This window comes from Mus caroli, unplaced genomic scaffold, assembly GCF_978045245.1.
Source record: "Mus caroli unplaced genomic scaffold, Mus_caroli_1 scaffold_22, whole genome shotgun sequence".
Taxonomy (NCBI): Eukaryota; Metazoa; Chordata; class Mammalia; order Rodentia; family Muridae; genus Mus; species Mus caroli.
Window position 1 is genome coordinate 7,126,388 of NW_028227277.1, and position 23,008 is coordinate 7,149,395.

The 23,008-nt window shown below is 35.7% G+C and overlaps 2 protein-coding genes across 2 annotated transcripts in view; one reads left to right on the top strand and one right to left on the bottom strand.

The window, feature by feature from the left end:
* LOC147000029 (vomeronasal type-2 receptor 116-like) overlaps positions 1 to 23,008 on the bottom strand; it is a 54,924-nt gene that overhangs the window by 5,375 nt on the left and 26,541 nt on the right.
* Positions 13,882 to 18,543, top strand: LOC147000030 (vomeronasal type-2 receptor 116-like). Its single transcript, XM_085834352.1, is given in 4 exon segments — positions 13,882 to 14,164; positions 15,495 to 15,777; positions 16,155 to 16,958; positions 17,796 to 18,543. Coding segments are annotated over 4 exon segments (1,536 nt in total). The 5' UTR covers positions 13,882 to 13,955; the 3' UTR covers positions 18,036 to 18,543.

The following is a 23,008-nucleotide window of genomic DNA, read 5'->3' on the forward strand; positions in this document are numbered from 1 at the left end:
GGTGGCCCATGCCTTTAGTCCCAACAATTGGGAAGCAGAGGTAGGTGGATTTTTGAGTTCCAGGCCAGCATGGTATACAGAGGGAGCTCCAGGACAGCTAGAGATACACAGAGAAACCCTGTCTCCAAAAACTCAAAAACTCAAAAAAAAAAAAAAAAAAAAGAAAAGAAAAAAGAAAGAAAAGAAAAGAAAAAAGAAAGGAAAAGAAAAAAATGTTAAGGACATTTTTGGATTGTTGTGTACTTTTTTTTTTTTTTAGAAATTTAGTGATATTTAAAGGGTTTTTAGGGTTTTCAGATGAGTGTTTGCGAATTTTTTTGGTTTTCATGGTTATAGGGCAAGTGCAGTGTTTTTTCAAAGATTTTAGGCTTTTTTAGAGTTTTGGGGTTCTTTTTAGGCTTCACGGGTTTTTTTTATGGTTTTACAAATTTTGGGCGGAGGCATTTGGTGTTTCTAAGAATTAAAAAAAAAAAAAACTGTTAGGTTTTATTTTTGGAGTTTATGAGTTTTAGTCTTGCCAGGAAGTGGTGGCCCTTGCCTTTAAACCCAGAGGTCGTGGATTTCTGAATTTGAGGCCAGCCTGGTCTTCAGAGTGAGAAAGATGGATGAAAGAAAATTATTTTATTGACATTTTGGACTTCCTGTGTATATATTTTTTTTAATTTTAGGGTTACATTTTAAGTGTTTTTACGTTTTTTTGAAGATTATTTTGGTTTTCAGGGTTTTAGTATATGCTTAGCTTTTGTTCTTTCAGTGTGTTTTTTTTTTAATGAGTTAGAGTGGGTTTTTTTTTGACTTTAGGGATATTCTTTAGGCTTTTTCTATTTTTTTAGTTTATTATTTTGTGTGTGTGTTCTTGAGTATTTTTTAAAATTTTTTAAAGTTTTATTTTTGGGGTTTATGAGTTTTACTGTTGCAGGAAGTGGTGTCCCATGCCTTTAATCCCAGCAATTGGGAGAGAGAGGTAGGTGGATTTTTGAGTTCTAGGCCATCATGGTCTACAGAGTGAGCTCCAGGACATCCAGGGCTACAAAGAGAAACCTAAGCTCCAAAAACTCTAAAAAAATAAAATAAAATAAAATAATAATTAAACAAATAAATAAGAAAAAGAAAAAGAAAAAGAAAGAATGAAAGAAAGGAAGGAAGGAAGGGAGAAAGAACGAAAACTTTTAGGGTCATTTTGGCTTCCTGTGTATTCTTTTTTTTCTTTTCCTTTTTTTTTTTTTTTTTTTTTTTTTTTTTAGCTTTCTAGGGATTTTGTTTAAAGGGTTTGTAGAGTTTTTAGAAGAGTGTTTTATAGTGTTTTGGTTTTCAGGCATCAAGTGTACTTTTAGTGTTTTTTCTGTTTGCTTGGTTTTTTTAAAGGATTATAGTGTATTTTAGGGTTTGGGGGTTTAATTTAGGCTTTATTTTAGTTTTTATCATTTTACTCTATTTCTTAGCTTTTTTTTTTGACTTTGTTCTTGATTTTTTTTAAATTAGGGTTTTTTATTTGGGGTTTAATTGTTTTAGGATTGCCATGCAATGGTAGGCCATGCCTTTAATCCAAGCACTTGGTGGGCAGAGGTAGTGAATTTCATAGTTCAAGGCCAGCCTGGTCTACAGAGGGAGATCCAGGACAGGTAGGGATACACAGAGAAACCCAGTCAGGAAAAACAAACAAATAAACAAACAAACAAAACAAAACAATAAAACAAAACAAACAAACAAAAAAACAACTGAAAGAAAAAGAAAGAAAGAAAGAAAGAAAGAAAGAGAGAGAGAGAGAGAGAGAGAGAGAGAGAGAGAGAGAAAGAAAGAAAGAAAGAAAGAAAGAAAGAAAGAAAGAAAGAAAGAAAGAAAGAAAGAAAGAAAGAAAGAAAGAAAAAGAAAGAAGGAAAGTACTTTATGGAAATTTTTTTCTTCTTGTGTAATTTTTTTTTAGATTGTTATGGGTTTTTTTAAGCAGTTTTATGGTTTTTAGAAGAGTTTTTAGAGTCTTTTTTTGGTTTGTTTTCATTATTTTAGTGTAATTTTAGGGATTTTTCCTGGTATTTTAAAGATTTTAGGGTGTTTTAGGTTTGGGGGGTTTTGGGGGGTTTACAGTTTTTTTTTTCTTTTAGGGCATTATCAGATTTTTTTTTAAGGATTTATTTTTGGAGTTTTAGAATAAGAATATAAGGTCTCATGATAATATTTTTCTCTGAGTTACTAGAGCCACCATACCTAGAAGAATAAACTGGGATTACCGTAAATACTTGAACTGATAAAAGCTGGGAAGTATCATGTCCTCCCTGACTCGTTATGGTCTTAATTTCTCCCCAGGTTACACCTCCATGTCCAATAAAAGGAAAATATAAAAATTCACAGTATACTCGCTATGGACTTTCTTCTATCTTTGGGGATGGACAAAGTAACGTTTTAGAATCTTCACCATTCAGGAATTATGATTAGCAGGAAACTTCAGTAAATTCCCAATGGCACCGTTTCCTATTAGCCATTACTGGGAAGCCAGACTCAAGTATGACTACTCCAGGAATTTTCACAACACTGCTCCATGACTCACTGTGCCAGTCCCAGGACCACATCTTCCTTGCTGTTTTACAGTGAGATGGAAAGCCCGCTTCCTTTGGCCTCTCTCTTATTTCCCTAAGCTCTCCATTCTCACTCTCAAGGAGGCACCTCCACCATCTTGCAAACATAAATATGGGTGAACTCTCTAGGGATGGTTTGAAAGCCCTAAGAGCAGTTGGTGTTGTTACAACACTGGTGACATCACAGGGGATACCAAGAGCTCTCCAGGATACAATAGAATGTTCAGACAAGGAATTGTTTATGTCACGGGAAACAGGCTTTGCCTTTCTGTTAATGTTCTCCCTCTACTGAACAGAAGCTGAGTTGCCTATCCTGGAAACTCTCCTGGGACATAAATACTGATCACCTCCTTTGCAAAAGCCAGAGATCTCAGAAAATGAGTTTTTTCAATGTAAGTACAATGGTAAAATGGTGTGATTTATTCCCAAGTTGGTAAACTTGGAAGAAGAGTGACAGGATGAAGAGAAGAGCCAGACCATCCAATTGGTAGCAGAAGACTTGAGATGTCTACTTTCTTCCTATGCTCTAGGTACAAATAATAATAATAATAATAATAATAATAATAATAAAAAGCAAGCAAGCAAGCAAACAAACAAACAAACAAACTTGTTATTAAGAAGTTCCAGAACAACTTACAGCAAGTGATAGTTCAGGATGGGAGGGACCTTCTCAGGAAGACCTTGCCTAGAGATGATGCCTACAGACAGAGATCAGGAAAACAAGATACCTCAGATCTGACACTCTGACCCAGAGACAAGAACAAAAGATGTACTATATCTTTATGTTCCATGCTCGGTCAGAAAGGTTATAAGATGCTCATCTCAGCAGACACTGGCCACCAGATGTTTACCCCAATTTGTCAATAAATGTTCAAATTCTATATGTCCAAAACAGCTCTTGTCTGTCTCTTAGCCACTTCCAAACTATTTTGTGACTGAATTAACCACAGTATATCACAACTGACTGCCTCCATATGTGGTCTATATGTCTAGAATCTAAAAACACCCCATTATTTTATGCAGATTGCAGGCCCTATTATCCAGTGGACAAGTGTTTTCTGGAGAGAGATAATGACCACCAAGCCTGAGCATGGACACTGATCTCTTGCTTGGGAAGGATATAGCTACTAAGACCTCTGGGGTCATAGAATATAAACTTCATATTATCATGGGTAAGAAAACGTTTTTGCCCTTGATGATTGAAATCACAATTACAATCTCAAAATTGATCATTTTAATATCAAGAATGGCACTGTGTGTAGGCCAAATCATAAAGTTAATTTTATTGAGCAAACGACTAAAAACGGAAATTTTCTAGACAGGCATGATGATATACTTACAGAAGATGGCCTTATGATGTGGTAGTGTTCTATGTTTTCAGTGGGTGTGTATGTCTTCTCTTCAGCTGCCCAAATGTTTTGGATTTATTAACGAAAGACACATACACATGTAGTCTTGTTTTGAATACGCCTTAAACAGTGTATTGCCTGGGCATTTTAAAGCCGTTGTGCAGCTAGCACACTCTCCCACCCGATATTCGTGAATTATTATTTTTTTTAATCAACATTTTATCTTTGTTATTTCATACCCAGTTGGGGGAGAGTGGCCTATGAGATTATGCTAGCCCCATATTTTGACATTGTATTGTACTTTTTTTCTCTTGTAGATGTAGGCTTGATCATTTTGATTTTCTGTCATGGACATTTTCCCTCGTTGGTTTTTTGTTGTTGTTTGTTTTGGTTGTTTGTTTGTTTGTTTGTTTGTTTTTCTTTTCTCATAGTCTCCTCTTTGGGAAATTTAAATTTTCATCTGTCTTTTTGTCTGGACATTGGCAGTTGGTCGTTTTATTTACCATTTTGAGCCAATTGGAGACAGGGATACTCAGTCTATGGACATGTAGAGACTCGTGTGAATTTGGGAGCTAAAATTTCATAAATAGCATTGGAACCAATCTATAATTAGTGCTGCTGTTTGTCCATTAAAATTACTTATCAATTCTTCATACATATCTTGTTTAAAGTAATACCAAGAACTTTGATATTATTGAATATGCAATTTGTATTTGTAAAAACATTTTGTCTAATTTCTACCAACATTTTATGTTTGGAAAAATGAAGGCCCGTGGGTTTTTTTTGAGATGATTTTATACTCAGGATCTTTGACGAAGATGTTTTTCAGCTAAAGGAGTTCTCTGTTAGACATTTGGTATCACTCATGTATACAATCACATACAATTTAATTTCAGATATCTTGAAATTGCTAGTGGGCACATATATGTTTCTCTTCCTGTGTGTTTGTGTGTGTGCTTCCTTTGATTATACAAAAAAAGAGAGAACTATGAAGAATCATACTAAAATTCAAACATAAAAACATGCCCTTTATTGATCAAGCAATAGTGTAAAAGAAGGAAAATATGGGGACATTATAATATATATGATTCATTATACCAGTTAATAGAAGCTCCTAGGACCATAGATGAAGAGAACCAAAATATTGCCACTACAGTATGAAAAGAATTTCAGTGAAGTAGTAAATGTATAATTTGATTTTGCAGCCATATACAACTAAGTGTCAATGTATGTCTCATAAACAGCCAAGGAACTATATACAGCTGCTTACCAAATGTTTTTGTTTACTGCACATAAATAACTATAATCTAAATTATATAATGAATAAAAAAACTGAATATAAAAATAATTTAACTTGATTTTTAAAGGATACAAGACTTGATATTCTCAGAAGTTGAAATTTAAACGACTGAACAACAAAACATGAGGAAGTTAAACATTAGTCAAAAAGGAACAGAAAATTAAAACCAGTTTGAGGATGAACTGGAAAGAGGGGTAGAGACAAGCGGAAAAGGAGGAAACATTTGTAGAAACAGCTAAAATTAAAATTCACTTATTGGATATTATTTTTTCCTTTTTCCCCTTTTTTATTGGATATTTTCTTTATTTACATTTCAAATGGTTTCCCCTCTGAAAGCCCCCCCATCCCCTGCCTCCTCTCCCTACCCACCAGCCCACCTACTCCTGCTTCCTCACCCCAATATTGCCTATACTGGGGCATAGAGCCTTCACAGGACCAAGGGCATTTCCTCCCAATGATGACTGACTAGGCCATCCTCTGCTACCTTTACAGCTGGAGCCATGGGCCCCACCCTGTGCACTCTTTGGTTGGTGATTTAGTCCTTGGGAGCTCTGGGGGTACTGGTTAGTTCATATTGTTGTTACTCCTATGGGACTGCAAACTCCTTTTGCTCCTTGGCTACTTTCTCTAGCATTAGGGATCCTATGATCACATCAATGGATGGCTGTGAGCATCTGCTGCTGTATTTGTCAAGCACTGGTAAAGTCTCTCAGAGGACTGCTATATCAGTCTCTTGTCAGCAAGCACTTGTGGTCATCCACAGTATTATCTGGCTTTGGTGACAGTATGCGTGATGGATCCTCAGGTGTGGCCATCTCTGGATGATCAGTCTTTCAGTTTCTGCCCCACAATTTGTATCTAATTCTATGGTTATATTGTTCTCCCTTCTATGAAGGATCAACCAATGTATCCATATTTTGGTCTTCCCTCTTGAACTTCATTTGGCCTGTGAATTGTATCTTGGGTATTCTGAGCTTCTGGGCAAGTATCCACTTATCAACGAGTGTATACCATGTGTGTACTTTTGTGATTGGGTTACCTCACTCATGATGATATTTTCTAGTTCCATCCATTTGCCCAAGCATTTCATGAATTCATCACTTTTAATAGCTGTGTAGTACTCCATTGTTTAAATGTAACACATTTTCTGTATCCATTCCTCTGTTGAAGGACATGTGGGTTCTTTCCAGTTTCTAACTATTACAAATAAGGCTGCCGTGAACATAGTGGAGCATGTGTCCTTATTGCATGTTGGAACATCTTCTGGGTTTATGACCAGGAGTGGTATTTCCGGGTCCTCAGTTAGTACTATGTCCAATTTTCTGAGGAACCGCCAAATTGATTTCCAGAGTAGTTGTACCAGCTTGCAATCCCACCAGCAATGGAGGGGTGTTCCTATTTATCTACATCCTCACTAGTATGTGCTGTACCCTGAATGTTTGATCTTAGCCATTCTGACTGGTGTGAGTGGAATCACAGGGTTGTAATAATTTGCATTTCCCTGATGACTAAGGATGTTGAACTATGCTTTAGGTGCTTCTCTGCCATTCTCTATTCCTCAGTTGAGAATTTTTGTTTAGCGTTGTACCCAAATCTAAGCCCATCATTCATTCAGATTTCAAGAAGAAAACCAGTGATAGAAAAGAAGGAACACATATTAATGTGAGAACACTTTCTTTCACAAACTTATTGACAATACTATATATAATACCTGCAGAGAAAGTTATTATCCATGAAAACTAGAAGTGGTGTCAGGTGGTTTTGTTGGTTCATGTTTTATCCAAGCACTTTAGAGGCAGAGGCCTGAACATTTCTGTCTGTTTTTTCCCAGGCAGCCCTATATTGTGAGTACAAACCAGCCATGTGTGATATAGATAGCCTACCTTAAAATAAATTAACATAAATTAGAAAAGAATGCCAATTTCCCTTCATCTAACTCAAAATAGTCTTTAAATTATTACAAAGTGTTAACATAATTAAAGAAAATGATGGGGGAAATAAGGAGAAAATGAATTCTGACCTAAACTGGAAACATTAATCTACTGATACTTCCTAGTAAGACCTTGTTTCAAAAATAAAAAAAAAAAATTGTAGGAATAATACTCCAAATCTTCAATTAACGTTAAACAATTTAATTTTATCCAGCTTTCCCCCTGTATTTGCAGCCATTGCAGAACATTTGACCTCAGGAACCACTCTATATTCAAGGTCACTATATATCTATTTATCCTTTCCAACAATATTACACCAGTGCCTGCATATTCTGTTGTTTCTTTTATAAACTGTTTCTCATTCTTTGCAATGCTAATTTATACAAGATTATATTTGTTATCTGATACTTAAGGACATATTTTTTTCCTATTTCAAATTTCTTCAAATATTAACTTGCTTCTCTGTTGCTTTGATTGAACTTTTATCATAAACAAAGTGAGGAGGAAGGGGTGAATCGATGTGTGGCTTATAGTTCATAGAAAGACAACTATGGATATCTGGAGCCTTGAACTAACATATAGATCTGAAAAGAACACTTATTCCTGGTTCTAGTGTCCACAGTGAGACAGGGGCTCCTCTATTACTGGTTTATTAATGGTTCATCTCCTGAATGCAGGTATTAAAAATGTAGACCAATATACCTGGACTTAAATTTTTCTCAGCTTGGAACTTGCTCAATATGAGGCTAACCTCAAACTCATAGATCAGCTTGCCTTTGTCTCCTGGGATAAAGTTGTGTACCACCATGTTTGAACATAAGATTAGCTGGGTGGGATCTTGGCAAGGCACCACTCCCTTATTCTGTTTATCTCCTTGAACACAGGATTTAGCTCCATTTTATTTCCTACTGCCCCTTTTTTATTTAAACCAACATTTTACATTTTTCCTTTCTCAGCTTTATTCTTTTCATAAATGTGCTCTTCGTGTAATAGTGAACTTTAGTAACCACAACAGAATTTAAACCAGCCTGTTTTGTGACTTGGGGCAACTTTCAAATAATAAATGCATTGCTTCTATGACTGTACTCCAACCCACATCCTATGTTGAACACGTATCAGGCACCTGTACATAATGAGGCAGGTCATCTTTCCTCCTCTGAATTCATCCTGGTGTTTGCACTCAGTACTATTTAATTACTTTTGTTGATGAATGGGGGCATTTTGAGGAAGGGATGAGCCATTCCTTAGCAGGCTTTGGAATGTGAAGACTCAGTTCCCCATCTTGTAAGAGATCAAGTGTTTAAATTCAAGCCAAGAGAATTATATGGCTTTGGAAGGAGGGGATTCTCAAGGGCTATGTCCCTGGAGAGTATCTCGGAAAGTACCCTTCAAATTCTCATCAACACAGCACGAACAATAACAGAGAGTTAAAGGCCATTCCCAATGAGATCAGACGTACCTTCTCAGTAGATACTGTTATGGCCTGGAGAGCCATTAGCATCTTCTGTTATGTCAACAGTGTTATAGCTATAACAACAGCTCTTAGGATTTTCAAACAGTGCCTATTGGATACATTTATATACATACTGGAAAAACTGATGAGTCAAATTACTAGAAAGGATTTTAAGTGTAGAGAGGTAATAGTGAGTCAGAAGTGAGCTTGGATCCATTGAGAATCGATAAATGGGACGTCATGAAATTGCAAAGATTATGTAAGGTGAAAGATCATGTCAATAAGACAAAAAGGCAACTAACAGGTTAGGGATGGATATTTTCTGATCCTAAATCAGATAAGGGACTAATATCCAATATATATAAAGAACTCAAGATGATGGATGCCAGAAAATCAAATAGCCCTATTAAAAAGTAGGGTACAGAGCTAAACAAATCATTTTCAACTGATAAATACCAAAGGCTGAAAGCAACTGAAAGAAAAGATCAACATCCTTAATCATCAGGGAAATGCAAATAAAAACAACCCTGAGATTCCACCTCACACCAGTCAGAATGGCTAAGATAAAAAATTCAAGTGACAGCAGATGCTGGCGAGGATGTGGAGAAAGAGAAACACTCCTCCATTGTTGGTGGGATTGTAAGCTTGTACAACCACTCTGGAAATCAATCTGGCAGTTCCTCAGAAAACTGGACATAGTACTACCAGAAGATCCAGCAATACCTCTCCTGGGCATATACCCAGAAGATGTTCCAACTTGTAAGAAGGACACATGCTCCAGTATGTTCATAGCAGCCTTATTTATAATAGTAAGAATCTGGAAAGAACCCAGATGTCACTCAACAGCGTAATGGATACAAAAAAAAATGTGGTACATTTACACAATGGAGTACAACTCAGCAACTAAAAACAATGAATTTATGAAATTCTTAGGCAAATACATGAGATCCATCATCCTAAATGAGGTAACCCAATTACCAAGGAATAAACATGATATGTACTCACTGATAAGTGAATATTAGACCATAAACTTAAAATATCCAAGAAACAATTTGTAAAACACATGAGACTCAAGAAGAAGAAAGACCAAAGTATGGATATTTCGTTCCTTCCTAGAAGGGACCAAAACACCCATGGAAGTAGTTATAAAGACAAATTTCAGAGCTGAAACAGAAGGAAGGACCATCCAGAGACTGCCCCACTTGGGGATCCATCACATAAACAACCACCAAACCCCGAGAATGTTGAAGATGCCAGCAAATTTTCCTACAGGACCCTGATACAACTGTTTCTTGGGAGAATATGCCAATGCCTGGCAAATACAGAAGTGAATGCTCAGAGTCATCTATTGGATGGAGCAAAGGGCCCTTTGTGAAGGAACTAGAGAAAGTACCCAAGGAGCTAAAGGGACTTGCAATTGTATAGGAGGAACAATACACATGAAGTAACCATTACCCCCCACCCCAGTGCTTGTGTCTCCAGTTGCATATGTAGCAGTGGACTGCCTGGTAGGCCATCGATTTTAGGAGACATCCTTGGTCTTGCGAAGATTATATGCCTCAGTACAGGGAGAATGCCAGGGTCTACAGCATGAGTGGGTGGATTGGGGAGGGAACAGGGGACTGTCAGGATAGCATTTCAAATGTAAATAAAGAAAATAACTAATAAAAAAGAAAAAGAAAAATAATATCAACAGCAACAGAATTCTGTTTTCAGACCTCCAGTTTTTTTATATTTCAGGAGCTTTAGATCACATGAATTTGGGTGGAGATTTCATAGGGGAATTAATGTAGTCCTGGGCTCTCATGCTGGTGAGTGAAGCTTGGCTTTGTGCCGGCGTCTCAGAGATTTAGGGAAGATGGTTAGTGTAAGGAAAGCTTTCTTCTATGTGTCTGGAGTCAGATGAATGAGCAGAATAGGTTTTGAACTTCTTTATTCTTTCTTTTCCCATTTTTGGGCGTGGACTGTTTTGTTCCATTCCAAAAGCCTTTGAATTGTATTTTCTTGCATGTCTTCAAGTGAATTATTTGTTTCCTCTCTAAGGGTTTCTACCTTTTAGCCCGTGGTTTTCTGTATTTCTATAAAGGTGTTATTTTATCCTCATTAAGGTTATTTGTCATCTTCATGAGATGCAATTTTACCTCAAAATCTTGCTCTTCATGAGTGTTTAAATATTCAGGGTAGAAAAACTGGGTTTTGGTAATGCCAAATTACATTGGCCTCTGTTGGTTATGTCCTTTTATTTTTCTTTCACCATCTGGTCATTTCTGTTGTTAACTTCTCTGGGTATCTGGGATTGGATCAGTACTCTTTGGATACAAATAGTGTAGTGTGACCTGGATTCCAGAGGGCCTCCTGGGAGTCAGGAAGTGCTGTATCTGGTTAGGGCATGCCTTCAGAGTCTTTGCTTGGTACAGCCATCATATATCACACTGTCTCTGGTTTTGGCAGATCTAATAGGAGCCAGGTTGGCTTTGGGGTCTGGGGAAGGCACATTGATCTTCAATATTTTCAGTTGGAGATTCAAACTGGAAAGACAATAGTACTGAGGAAGAGCTGGATAGATACCTCATGTGCTTATCTCAGTGGAGGTCCCTAATGATGTGGGTCTTCACCCAAAGGGCTCACTAATGTTCCTAATTATGGAAGAGCTCCTGTCAGTCAGGTAGGTTGGAAGGGTTGGGAGGTGCATCCTGCTTTCATAAGTTCAGACTACAGAGGTCCTTCAGGTGTAAAATTTTTATATAATATTGAAATTCTGTTTTGGTATTCAATATTAGTATAGTTATGTATATGGACAATGAAGATTGGAAGGGAAATTGGAGCATTTACTATAAGCTAAGTTCTATGGATTAAGAGGTTTTTAGAGGACAGCTTGCAAGAATCACCATCAGCAATCCTGCATGGAGGTTGAGTATTTGTGAAATAATATGTCATGCCAATATGATGCATTGGGTAAAAAAATCCTGAGTGTAAACAAGCTATAACATATCAAATTTAGTCTCATTAGAATACATTGAATTTTCTAAAAAAGTTACTTTAGTTATAATAGACTGAGATGTTATTTGTAAGGAAGAAAATGAAATTATATTTGTTTATGTGTAGATGTATAATGGGCATCACATTGCCTTGCAAATATCTGTGGTTAATTAATAACATTTTTGCTATTGCATATATTTTCATGAAAGAGGATGTCTTTCCATCCATGTAGATCGATGAGTGCAGATACTCAAAAGTGCTTCAATGCCTTGTATAAATCGTACTTCTGTGCCATATCAAACCTTATTTCAAATGATTGAAGAATCACACCTCAGTATCTGATTAATGGGGAAAAACAGGATAAGAATGGTTTACTGATAAATGACAACAAAATTTAATGAAAATACACCAGAAACACTTCTAAGATTATTCTCTGACATGAAAATAGGATAGAGGCCATCACATGTTCCACAGAGCATGACATGGAATCAGATATCTGATTTCAACAAGAAATAAAGGGACAAGCAACTGGAATGAAGCTATGGAAAATTATCTGTGAAACATAGAAAACAACTTTGTTTTATAAACCCATAAAGTACTGTAGTGGATAGCTTAAGATTGGCAACCAACAGAACAACTTAAAGGAAAATAGAAACCAAAGAGTCCCTTGATAATCAGGAAGGACACGATCAGGTGTGCTCTGCCTTCTTTCCTCCAAATCAAGTCTATAACATGAGCTTTAGGCAAAAAGAAAAGAGATTTTAAGAAATACTATTTGTGTTTCAAGCAACATGGAGGATGTCTCTGCAGAAAAACACATGGAGCCTCACCTCTAAATCTGGGCAAATACAAGTTCAAGATTATTAAAGACCTAAATGTTTGACCTGTAGTCTTGTTTTAATGAGTATGTTATGGATCCCATTCCATTGCTCATGTGCACCAAATGACTTCCAAAAGACTGCCACAGCCCAGGATGGCACAACAATAGCAGTCACAGTGGAGTGAAGAGTCAGCCTCCATGCATATTCCCAGTTAATTTGACATGGTATTAGCACCAGGTATATAACAATATGACAACAGAACACTTAATTTACCCAGTCTATTGGTTTGTACTGAAAAAATTTGCACTGAAATAGTCGTAGTTCAACCAAAGTATTAAACAAATGTGTATTCATAGTAACAAAGATAATAAAATAAAATCCATAGCAGGATTTTGTTATAATCCAGTGACATACCAACCATTCCAAAAATGGTGTTTAAGACTCACTCAATTCAATATGGATATTATGAACAAAAATATAAGGTAGTTCAAGAAATTAGAAATCAAATCAATGCTTCATCTTTGTCACTCATTGTAATCTAACCAAATTATATAAATTAGCTTTAAAAGCATGAATCTATTTTGTTTAAATTTAATCCAAGATAGAAATATTTCAAAACAAATGCCAAGTAGAAGTAAATGAAAAATATGAGGTATATGCTAACATTAGCAATAAAATTCTACCTCTTAAATGACACCTAACTTCTTTCCCTTGAGCAAAATATATGAAATTAGTCTCTAACTTCTTAATGAGGTGTGAACATACATCAACCAAAGAAATGTTTCATCAAATGTCATTGACTGCCAGGCACTGATTATCAGGAAAGAGATCAGCATATCAGTGAATGTCTGCACAGGTACTGATATTGGACAGGATGGGTGTTCAATCTTTAAAAACCAAGGCATTTTTGGAATTAGCATATTGACATGTTCTCCAGATGGCAGGAATCACAGGAAGTTTGGAGATATTTTGTAAACATGAGTAGCATACAATAGTATATGAACAACAGAGAGCATGGTCAACTCCAGGCTCAATATTGCATGCGAGACTGTCCTTCCCTAAACTTGACAATGTGTTACATAATGTTCCATGATTAAACTCAGCATCTAAGTGATATGGAATTTTTAATGACCTTCTCAACTTCTGTCACAGTATAGAACTTCTGATGAAATCCATTGTGTTTGTACATAATGGCTGTTGACACATGGTCAGGTATGAATTATACAGGAGAAGATTGTCCTTGGGATTTACTCTATGCACATGAATGCAGTCATGGCCCCTGAGGGTAGAAAACATGATCTCAAAACATGTTTTCAAAAATATGTTGATGAAAAGTTTTCAGACCTCAGATGTAGAGCCTGAGGCCAGAATTTTCCCTATGTATCTAGGGAGCCTGACATAGGAAGAATGGAAAGGAACTGTGAATATAATAAGTGGATCTCCAGACAGTAGTACCTTTCAAACAGACACATAGGTGTAACTGTGTGTGTGATGTCTTTCTACATCAGAAACGGATTTCACAACAGCTCCATCTTAGATCCTAGCAGACATGAAGAAGGTCTGTGCTTTCTCTATTTCATTTTTGTTTCTGAAGTTTTCTCTCATCCTGTGCTGTTTGACTGAACCAAGCTGCTTTTGGAGGATAAAGAATAGTGAAGATAATGATGGAGATTTGCAAAAGGAGTGTCATTTTTACCTTTGGGCAACTGAAAAATCTTATACTAATGGTAATTTTTAAAATTTATTTTCAAATTTTAGGTAAGCCATTAACTTTATTTAATGTATCAATGTCAATCGTTTGAAATATTTAGCTGTATACAGAAACTGTGGGTTCTGTTCTCTTCCTCACCATATAACTTGAAGAACCCCTGAAAATGAATTTTTATATCAATAACTATTTTAATACTTTGAAATGTGTCACAGTTTAGTATAGTTTTAGTGCAATTATACTCAAGTTCACAGTGCTGGACAATGTGAAGGTCTGGATTCTCTCTGTGAGGCTTTTTTGATAATATATGTTGAAAGATATGTTTTCATCTGCCTTGAATTCACATTTCCCTCCTAGAACTCAATATGAAGAGACTGAATTCACAATTCCCTCCTTTGTCTAGAACTCAATATGAAGAGACTGCATCACTGCCTATATTCAAATGTCTGCAAATGCCTCATGTATGATCATGCATCTAAATGCCTTCGTAAAAGTGTTACCTAATTCTGGTTTCCAACAGATGAACATGCATTGTTTCATTGAAATATTTATGTATGTTGTTGGTCTACTATACCTGGCTAAATGTATAACATTACTTATATACTTGTGAATATACATATACTTTGCTTCATAAAATAGTCTTTAAATGAGCCTCTTCCTGCAATCCTGAATTTGATACTGAATGTGGAAAAAGAATGCTAGATTATATTCAATTACCAGACTAATCTTTTTATTCAATTACACAAATGCAGAAGCACAGATTTGGCTTATTATCACTATCAGATACAAGGTCAATATTTCTATTAATCTCTCAGTAATTTTAACATTATTTATTAGTTAATGTTTATTCACAATTCCTTTCCATTCATCCTATGTCATGTTCCCTGGATTCATAGGGAAAATTCTGGACTTAATCTCTACATCTGAGGTCTGACAAGATAAATCTAGGAGAATCATAGTACTTCTTGTGGAAAAGAACCTGTTCTCAATGTGGGTATTAGGTCTGAGGTACAATGAGTGAGATGTTATCATTTGTGGCTGCAGATTATGAGGGAACGAGTGTTGAAACTTTTTTTTTACAAAATAGAAATAGTAAGAACACACTAAAAGGTAACATTAACTTGATGCGTACAATACCCTAAAGGATAATATTCTGGTCACATGGTATAACGTGTCATTCTGTATATATATCTTAAAATGGATAAATAAAATTAAATAAAATATATCCTAAAATAATTAGTCTGGCCGGGTGGTGGTGGCTCATTCCTTTAATCCCCGCACTTGGGAGGCAGATTTAACATATCTCATATTACAAATCTTACAGTATTTGAAATTTCATATTTCAAACATCCCCCTTATCATCACTATGCCTTGTTTTAGAATTGCAGCAAGTGAATATGAGCTTCTTCTGGTAATGTTTTTTGCTACCGATGAGATCAACAAGAATCCTTATCTTTTACCCAACATGACTTTGATGTTCTCCATCATTGGTGGAAACTGTCATGATTTATTGAAAAATCTGGATCAAGAATATACACAAATAGATGGACATATGAATTTTGTTAATTATTTCTGTTATCTAGATGATTCATGTATGATAGGTCTGACAGGACCATCATGGAAAACATCCTTAAAACTGGCAATGCATTCTTCGATGCCACTGGTAAGAAATTGTGACACTGAATGGGTTAAGAAAATTAAATTACATTTACAGGTGCCTACAAGAAAACTTGGAAATAATGCATTTGTGGGTGTGCTGCTACACAAATACACACACATACATACACATTATATATATATGAATTAAATAATCATTTCATAGATGTACTGTGCATACAGGTAAAATTGTGTTCTAGGAATTTTAGACTTGTCAGGAATAGTCAAGAATCTAATAGGAATAATACATGATGTGTATAGTACAATCTTACTTTTCTTATCTAGAGTTCTGGAAGGTGAGTAGCATTAAATGTATATGAGTCCAAATATCCTAATAATCATATTCCTCACTGGAAGTTTCATCCTCTCTTCTACATCCTTTAGGTTTTCTTTGGACCATTTAATCCTAACCTATGCGACCATGACCGGCTGCCCCACGTCCATCAAGTAGCCACCAAGGACACACATTTATCACATGGTATGGTCTCCTTGATGTTTCATTTTAGATGGACTTGGATTGGACTGGTCATCTCAGATGATGATCAGGGTATTCAGTTTCTCTCAGATGTAAGAGAAGAAAGCCAAAGTCATGGGATCTGTTTAGCTTTTGTTAATATGATCCCAGAAAACATGCAGATATACATGATAAGAGCTACAATATATGATAACCAAATTATGACATCTTCAGCAAAGGTTGTTATCATTTATGGTGATATGAACTCTACTCTAGAAGTCAGCTTTAGAAGATGGGAAGATTTAGGTGCTCAGAGAATCTGGATCACAACCTCACAATGGGATGTCATCACAAATAAAAATGAATTCACCCTTAATCTCTTCCATGGGACTATTACTTTTGCACACCACAGAGTTCAGATTCCTAAATTTAGGAATTTTATGCAAACAATGAACACTGCCAAATACCCAGTAGATATTTCTCAAAAAATATTGGAGTGGAATTATTTTAATTGTTTACTCTCTAAGAACAGCATTAAAATGGATCATATTACGTTCAACAACACATTGGAATGGACAGCACTGCACAACTATGATATGGCCATGAGTGATGAAGGTTACAATCTGTATAATGCTGTTTATGTAGCAGTGCACACCTACCATGAATACATTTTTCAACAAGTAGAGTCTCAGAAAAAGGCCGAACACAAAAGATATTTCACTTCTTGTCAGCAGGTAAAGTCTTAGTTTTCATTATGCTTAGATATATCAATGTGATCTTTTAAATGGACCCAGAGGAACAACTGTACATTTGTTAGAGATTATTCTTTCAACTCTCTAATAAACCTTTTGCATGGATGAATAGCATGCACAAATATAATATTTAATAGGAGGCAATACAATTTTATGAATATCAGTGAGTTTTGTGAAAAGGTATCTCACATTTCACCAAAAGAGTTCAAAATTTAGAATAGGAGCCAAGAGTTTTATCATAAAAGCCTTAAGAGATGACTAGACAGGAATGTTTGACTAAAGAATAGTTTCTCAGAAATTAACACATGTGCTGTGGTTATTATTTAGCCATTTATATTAATAATTTACAATAACATAATTGACTGACACCACAATAACATAAATGACTGACACCACATTGTACTAAGTTTATGTTTATTTTTTGAGTATACTGTATGTACATGAAAATTATTTATTTTCACAATTTCCAGATTCAGACTTCCCCTTCAGTCTCTCATGTACTGTTTCATTAAAAAAATATTTTTTTGAATAGAATGTTCACACAGACACTCACATAGACAGACAGACCCACACACTCACACTCAAACCCTGTGATACTTATTATCTAGTAATTCTTTTTTTCTAGCCCATTTTATCATCTATCATTAATTGAAATATATAAATTTTCAGTTATGAATGAGGTATACTGTATTTTTCTACAAACGTTTATTTCAATTCAGCAGTCTTTTCTGAAAGTCATTAAGAAATTGGGGAATTCTCAATTTTGCATTACCTTTATTGACATGCTTTATTGATATTGTAAGCATGAATCTCTTCTAGGTGTCTTCCTTGATGAAAACCAGGGTATTTACAAACCCTGTTGGAGAACTGGTGAACATGAAGCATAGAGAAAATCAGTGTACAGAGTATGATATTTTCATCGTTTGGAATTTTCCACAAGGCCTTGGATTAAAAGTGAAAATAGGAAGCTATTTACCTTGTTTTCCAAAGAGTCAACAACTTCATATATCTGGTGATTTGGAATGGGCCATGGGAGGAACATCAGTGGGTATACCATAGTTTTTATTTTTCAGGATATGTAGATTTTAAAATATGAGACTTTGTGGTTAAGACCAATTGTTACTTTTGCAAAAGACCATCCTAAGTAATAATAATGAAGTTTTGATAATGCTCAACTTCAAGTATATCTGGACATAGATGGATCAATGGCCTCTGAATTCCATGTTCAGTAGTACCCAAATGCCTATTACGTACAATAAAAGAATATATATATATAATGGATTTATATGTATAATATATATGTACATATGATTAATGAAAACAATTTAAATATATTATTCATGGGAAATATTTTTAATTCTGTGCAAACATATTTATAGCCTAATTAATTATAACATGCATGCATTAACATGAATGTTTCTCCAGATTCAAGGTTTTCTCTTTTTAATTTATATATTTTGTAATGTTTTTTATTTATTTACATTTCAAATGTTATCTTCCTTCGTGATTTCCTCTCCTCCGTGGAGGATTGCCTTATCTGGCATCAGTGTGAAGAGAATCCCTTGATTCTGTGAAGGCTTGATGTCCCAGCACAGGGGAAAAGTAGAGGGGAAAACTAGAGTGATGAGGCAGGAGTGGGTGGTGTGGAGCTCCCTTATAGATGCAAGGGAAAGAGAGAAAGGGATAGTGTGTTCAAGGTTTTCTTTTACACTTAGGAGTACTTCATTAATTTCATAGGAGTGTTATATAAAATATTTTGGTCATAGTCATCAAACTACTCTTTCTTGATTTACCCTACATTCTCCCTCCATATACCACAGTATTCTTTTTTACAATTTATAAATCATGAGAGAAAAACTTATGCCACCAAAACATTCTTTTTGAATTGATCAGTTTAGGAAGGACAATTTTTGAATTGCAACAACAAGCAATGAACTCATTGAATGGAAGAAACTAGAAATTTTCATCCTGAGTGAGGTAACACAGTCACAAAAGAACACACATGGTATGCACTAACTGATAAGTGGATATTAACCTAGAAGCTTGGAATAATCAAGTTACAATTCATGAACCACATGAAACTCAAGAAGACAGAAGTCCAAAGTGTGGCTACTGCAGTCCTTTTAGAAGGGGAAACAAAATATCCATGGGGGAGATACAAAGTGTAGAGCAGAAACTGAAGGAATGACCATCTAGAGACTGCCTGTTCTGAGGATCCATCTCATATAAAGTCACCAAACCCAGACACTATTGTGGATGCCAACAAGTGATTACTGACAGGAGCCTGATATAGCTGTCTAGTGAGAGACTCTGACAGTGTCTGACAAATACAGAGGTGGATGCCCACAGCCAACCAATGGAAAGAGCCCAAGGTCTGCAATGGAGGAGCTAGAGGAAGGACCCAAAGAGGTGAAGCAGCTCACAGCATCATTGGAGGAGCAAAATATGAACTACCCAGTACCTCAGAGCTTCCAGAGTCTAAACCACCAGCCAAAGAGTTCACATGGAGGGACCCATGGCTCCAGCTGCAAATGTAGTGGAGGATGGCCTTGTTGAAGATCAATGGGAGAAGAGGCCCTTGATCCTGAGAAGGCTCTATGCTGAAAGGATGTTTTCAGAGAGGGAAACCAGGAAGGAGGATAACATTTGAAATGTAAAATTTAAAAAAATCTAATAAAAAAGGAAAAAAAAATGGAAAAATTAATGGTTTTCTCCTTGGCAATAAAGAGTTTATCTAATGTCTCCACATCCAAGTTTCATTATAAAATGCTTTGTAGTCATAGTTGGGTGTTTTCCATACCAGGATTTTCATAACAAGATTCATATTCATTGGAGCATAATGTGACTGAATATTTGGTACTCTACACGTGAGCAGGCCCTATCATAGCAGTATATTTCAAGAACAGCTCTTCTGTAATGAATGATTATTAACAAATTGACTTTGATCTAAATTCTTATGATAAGCTCTCTCATTCAGAGGATCTCTCTAAAGTCACACTATAAAATCAATACATAACTCTTGGTTTTGTAAAGGTTACTTTAAAAAAAATATGGATTGTTTTACCAATATTTTAAGCAGATATATATTACATGAATCAAATTAGAAAAAGTCATTTAGAGAATAGATTGAACAGATTTTCTCACAATTGAACGACATGAAAGGATGAGAGCTCGGGTCTTTTTCTCTTCAGCAATCATTGAAAAGTATGTAGGACACAGTATTACTTGCATAAAATACACCATGATGATTAAACATTTATATTTACCATAAAGTTCAGGTTTGTTCCTCAAAATCATGTTATGTAAATATGTTTGAATGATTCAATCCCAATGATATAAAAGGGATTTCCCTATCTGGTATAGTATATTCAGGAAGAATAAACATATGTAAATGCTTACAGTACTTAAAGTATCTAATAGACCTCACATACAGTAGACATCTGGAATGGGACTTTGATCCCTAATGCACACACCTAATTAAAAGAAAAAAATCTGGCTTCATGACTATGGAATAAGTAGTTATGTATGGCAAACCATCATCAAAAGACTGAACAATTCATCCAACTGAAAGACCTAAATAATCTTGAATTGGAAAAAGTACCTGTCTCTGATTCTGACAGTTGTTTGCCTATATTCGAGACATGTCAGACACACAAACTGCTGATTCAGGATGCGTAGGATGTCACTCTCAGGTGTTGGTTTTCAGAGGAGTTCAGAGAATGTAATGTCTCATAAGAATAATTTGCTCTGAGTTAGTACAGTCTGATAGCCACTGTAACTAGAAGAACAAACTGGGAATATAGTAAAATAGTGAACTGATATAAACTGGGAAATATCACTTCCTCCCTGAGTTTTTATGGTCGCCTTTTGGCAACACAAAATCCAATAAAATAAAATATAAAAATTCACACTATACTAGCTTTGGAAATGCCTGCTCCTGTCTCCCTAGATGGACAAACTAATGTACTAGAATCCTCACCATTCAGAAATTATGATAAGCAGGAAAGTTCCTTAAATTCACAGTGGCAGCATTTTCTGTTATTCATTACTGGAAAGCCAGACTCAAGTATGCCTACTCCAGGAATTTTCACATCAATGTTCCGTGACTCACTGTGCCAGTCCCAGGACTACATCTTCCTTGATGCTTCACAGTGAGATGTAAAGTCAGCTTCCTTAGGTCTCTCTCTTATTTCTCTAAACTCTCAATTCTCACTCTCAAATAGACTCCTCCACCATCTTGCAAACATAAATGTGGTTGAACTCTCTAGGGACCGTTTGAAATCCATAAGTGTAGTTGGTGTTGTTACAACACTGATGACATCACAAGGGATACCAAGACCTCTCCAGGATGATACAATAGAATGTTCAGACAAGGAATTGTTTATGTCACGTGAAACAGGCTTTGCCTTTCTGTTAAAGTTCTCCCTCTACTGAACAGAAGCTGAGTTGCCTGTCCTGGAGACCCTCCTGGGACATAAATACTGATCACCTCCTTTTCAAAAGCCAGAGATCTCAGACAATGAGCTTTTATTTTTTTCCGCGTAAGAACAGTGGGAAAATGGTGTGCTTTATTTCCAAAGGGGTTAACTAGAAAAAAGATTGACAGGATCAAGAGAAGAGCAAGCCCATCAAGTTGGTAGCAGAACACTTGAGATGTCTACTTTCATCCTATGCCTTAATGGTACTTACTTATCATAAGTACCTCATGTGCTTATCTCTGTGGAGGTCCTAAATGATGTGGGAATTCAGCCAAAGGTTTCCCCTATGTTTCTAATTATGGAAGAGCTCCTGTTAGGCAGGTAGGTTGATAGGGCTGGGAGGTACACCCTGCTTTCATAGGTTCAGACTGCAGATGTCCTTCAGGTGTAAATTTTTTATATAATATTGAAATTCTAATTTTGGTGTTCAATATTAGTGTAGTTATGTATATCGGACAATGAAGATCGGAACGGAAATTGGACCCCTTATTGTAAGCTAAGTTCTACGTATTAAGGGATTTTAGGGGATACCTTGGAAGAATCACCATCAGCCATCCTGCATGGACATTGAGTGTGAGTGAAGTAATATGTTTTGCGAATTATGATGCATTGGGTTAAAAATCCTGTGTCTAAACAAGCTATAACATGTCAGATTTAGTTTCATTAGAATAAGTTGAATTTTGTACAAAAATCATTTAAATTATATTAGACTAAGATGATATTTGTAATGAAACTGAAATTATATTTGTTGGTGCATAGTTGTATAATGGGCATCCCATTGCCTTTCAGATATCTGTGGTTCATGAATAACATCTTTGCTATCACATATATTTTAATGAAAGAGGATGACCTTCAATCCATGTAGATTGATGAGTGCAGATACTCAAAAGTGCTTCAATGCTTTGTATAAATAGTACTTCTGTGCCATATCAAACCTTGATTCAAGTGATTGAAGAATCACAAATCAGTATCTGATTAATGGGGAAAAACAGGATAAGAATGGTTTATAATAAATGACATCAGAATTTAATGAATATACAGCAGCAACACTTTTAAAACAATTCTCTGACATGAAAATAGGATAGAGGCCATCACCTGTTACACATAAAATATCATGGAATCAGATATCTGATTTCAACAAGAAATAAAGGGATAAGCAACTAGAAAGAAGATATGAATATTATCTGTGAAACAGAAGAAAACTTTGTTTTATAAACTCAAAATGTACTGTAGTGGATAGCTTAAGATTGCAACCCAACAGAAAAACTTAAAGGAAAATAGAAACCAAATATTGCCTTGATAATCAAGAAGGACACGATGATGTGTGCTCTGCCTTCTTGCCTCCAAATCAAGTACATAATATGAGTTTTAGGCAAAAAGAAAAGAGATTTTAAGAAATACTATTTTTGTTGCAAGCAACATGGAGGATGTCTCTGCAGAAAAGCACATGGAGCCTCACCTCCAAATCTGAGCAAAACAAAATTCAAGATTATTAAAGACCTGAATGTTTGACCTATAGTCTTGTTTTAATGAGTATTGAATGGATCCCATTCC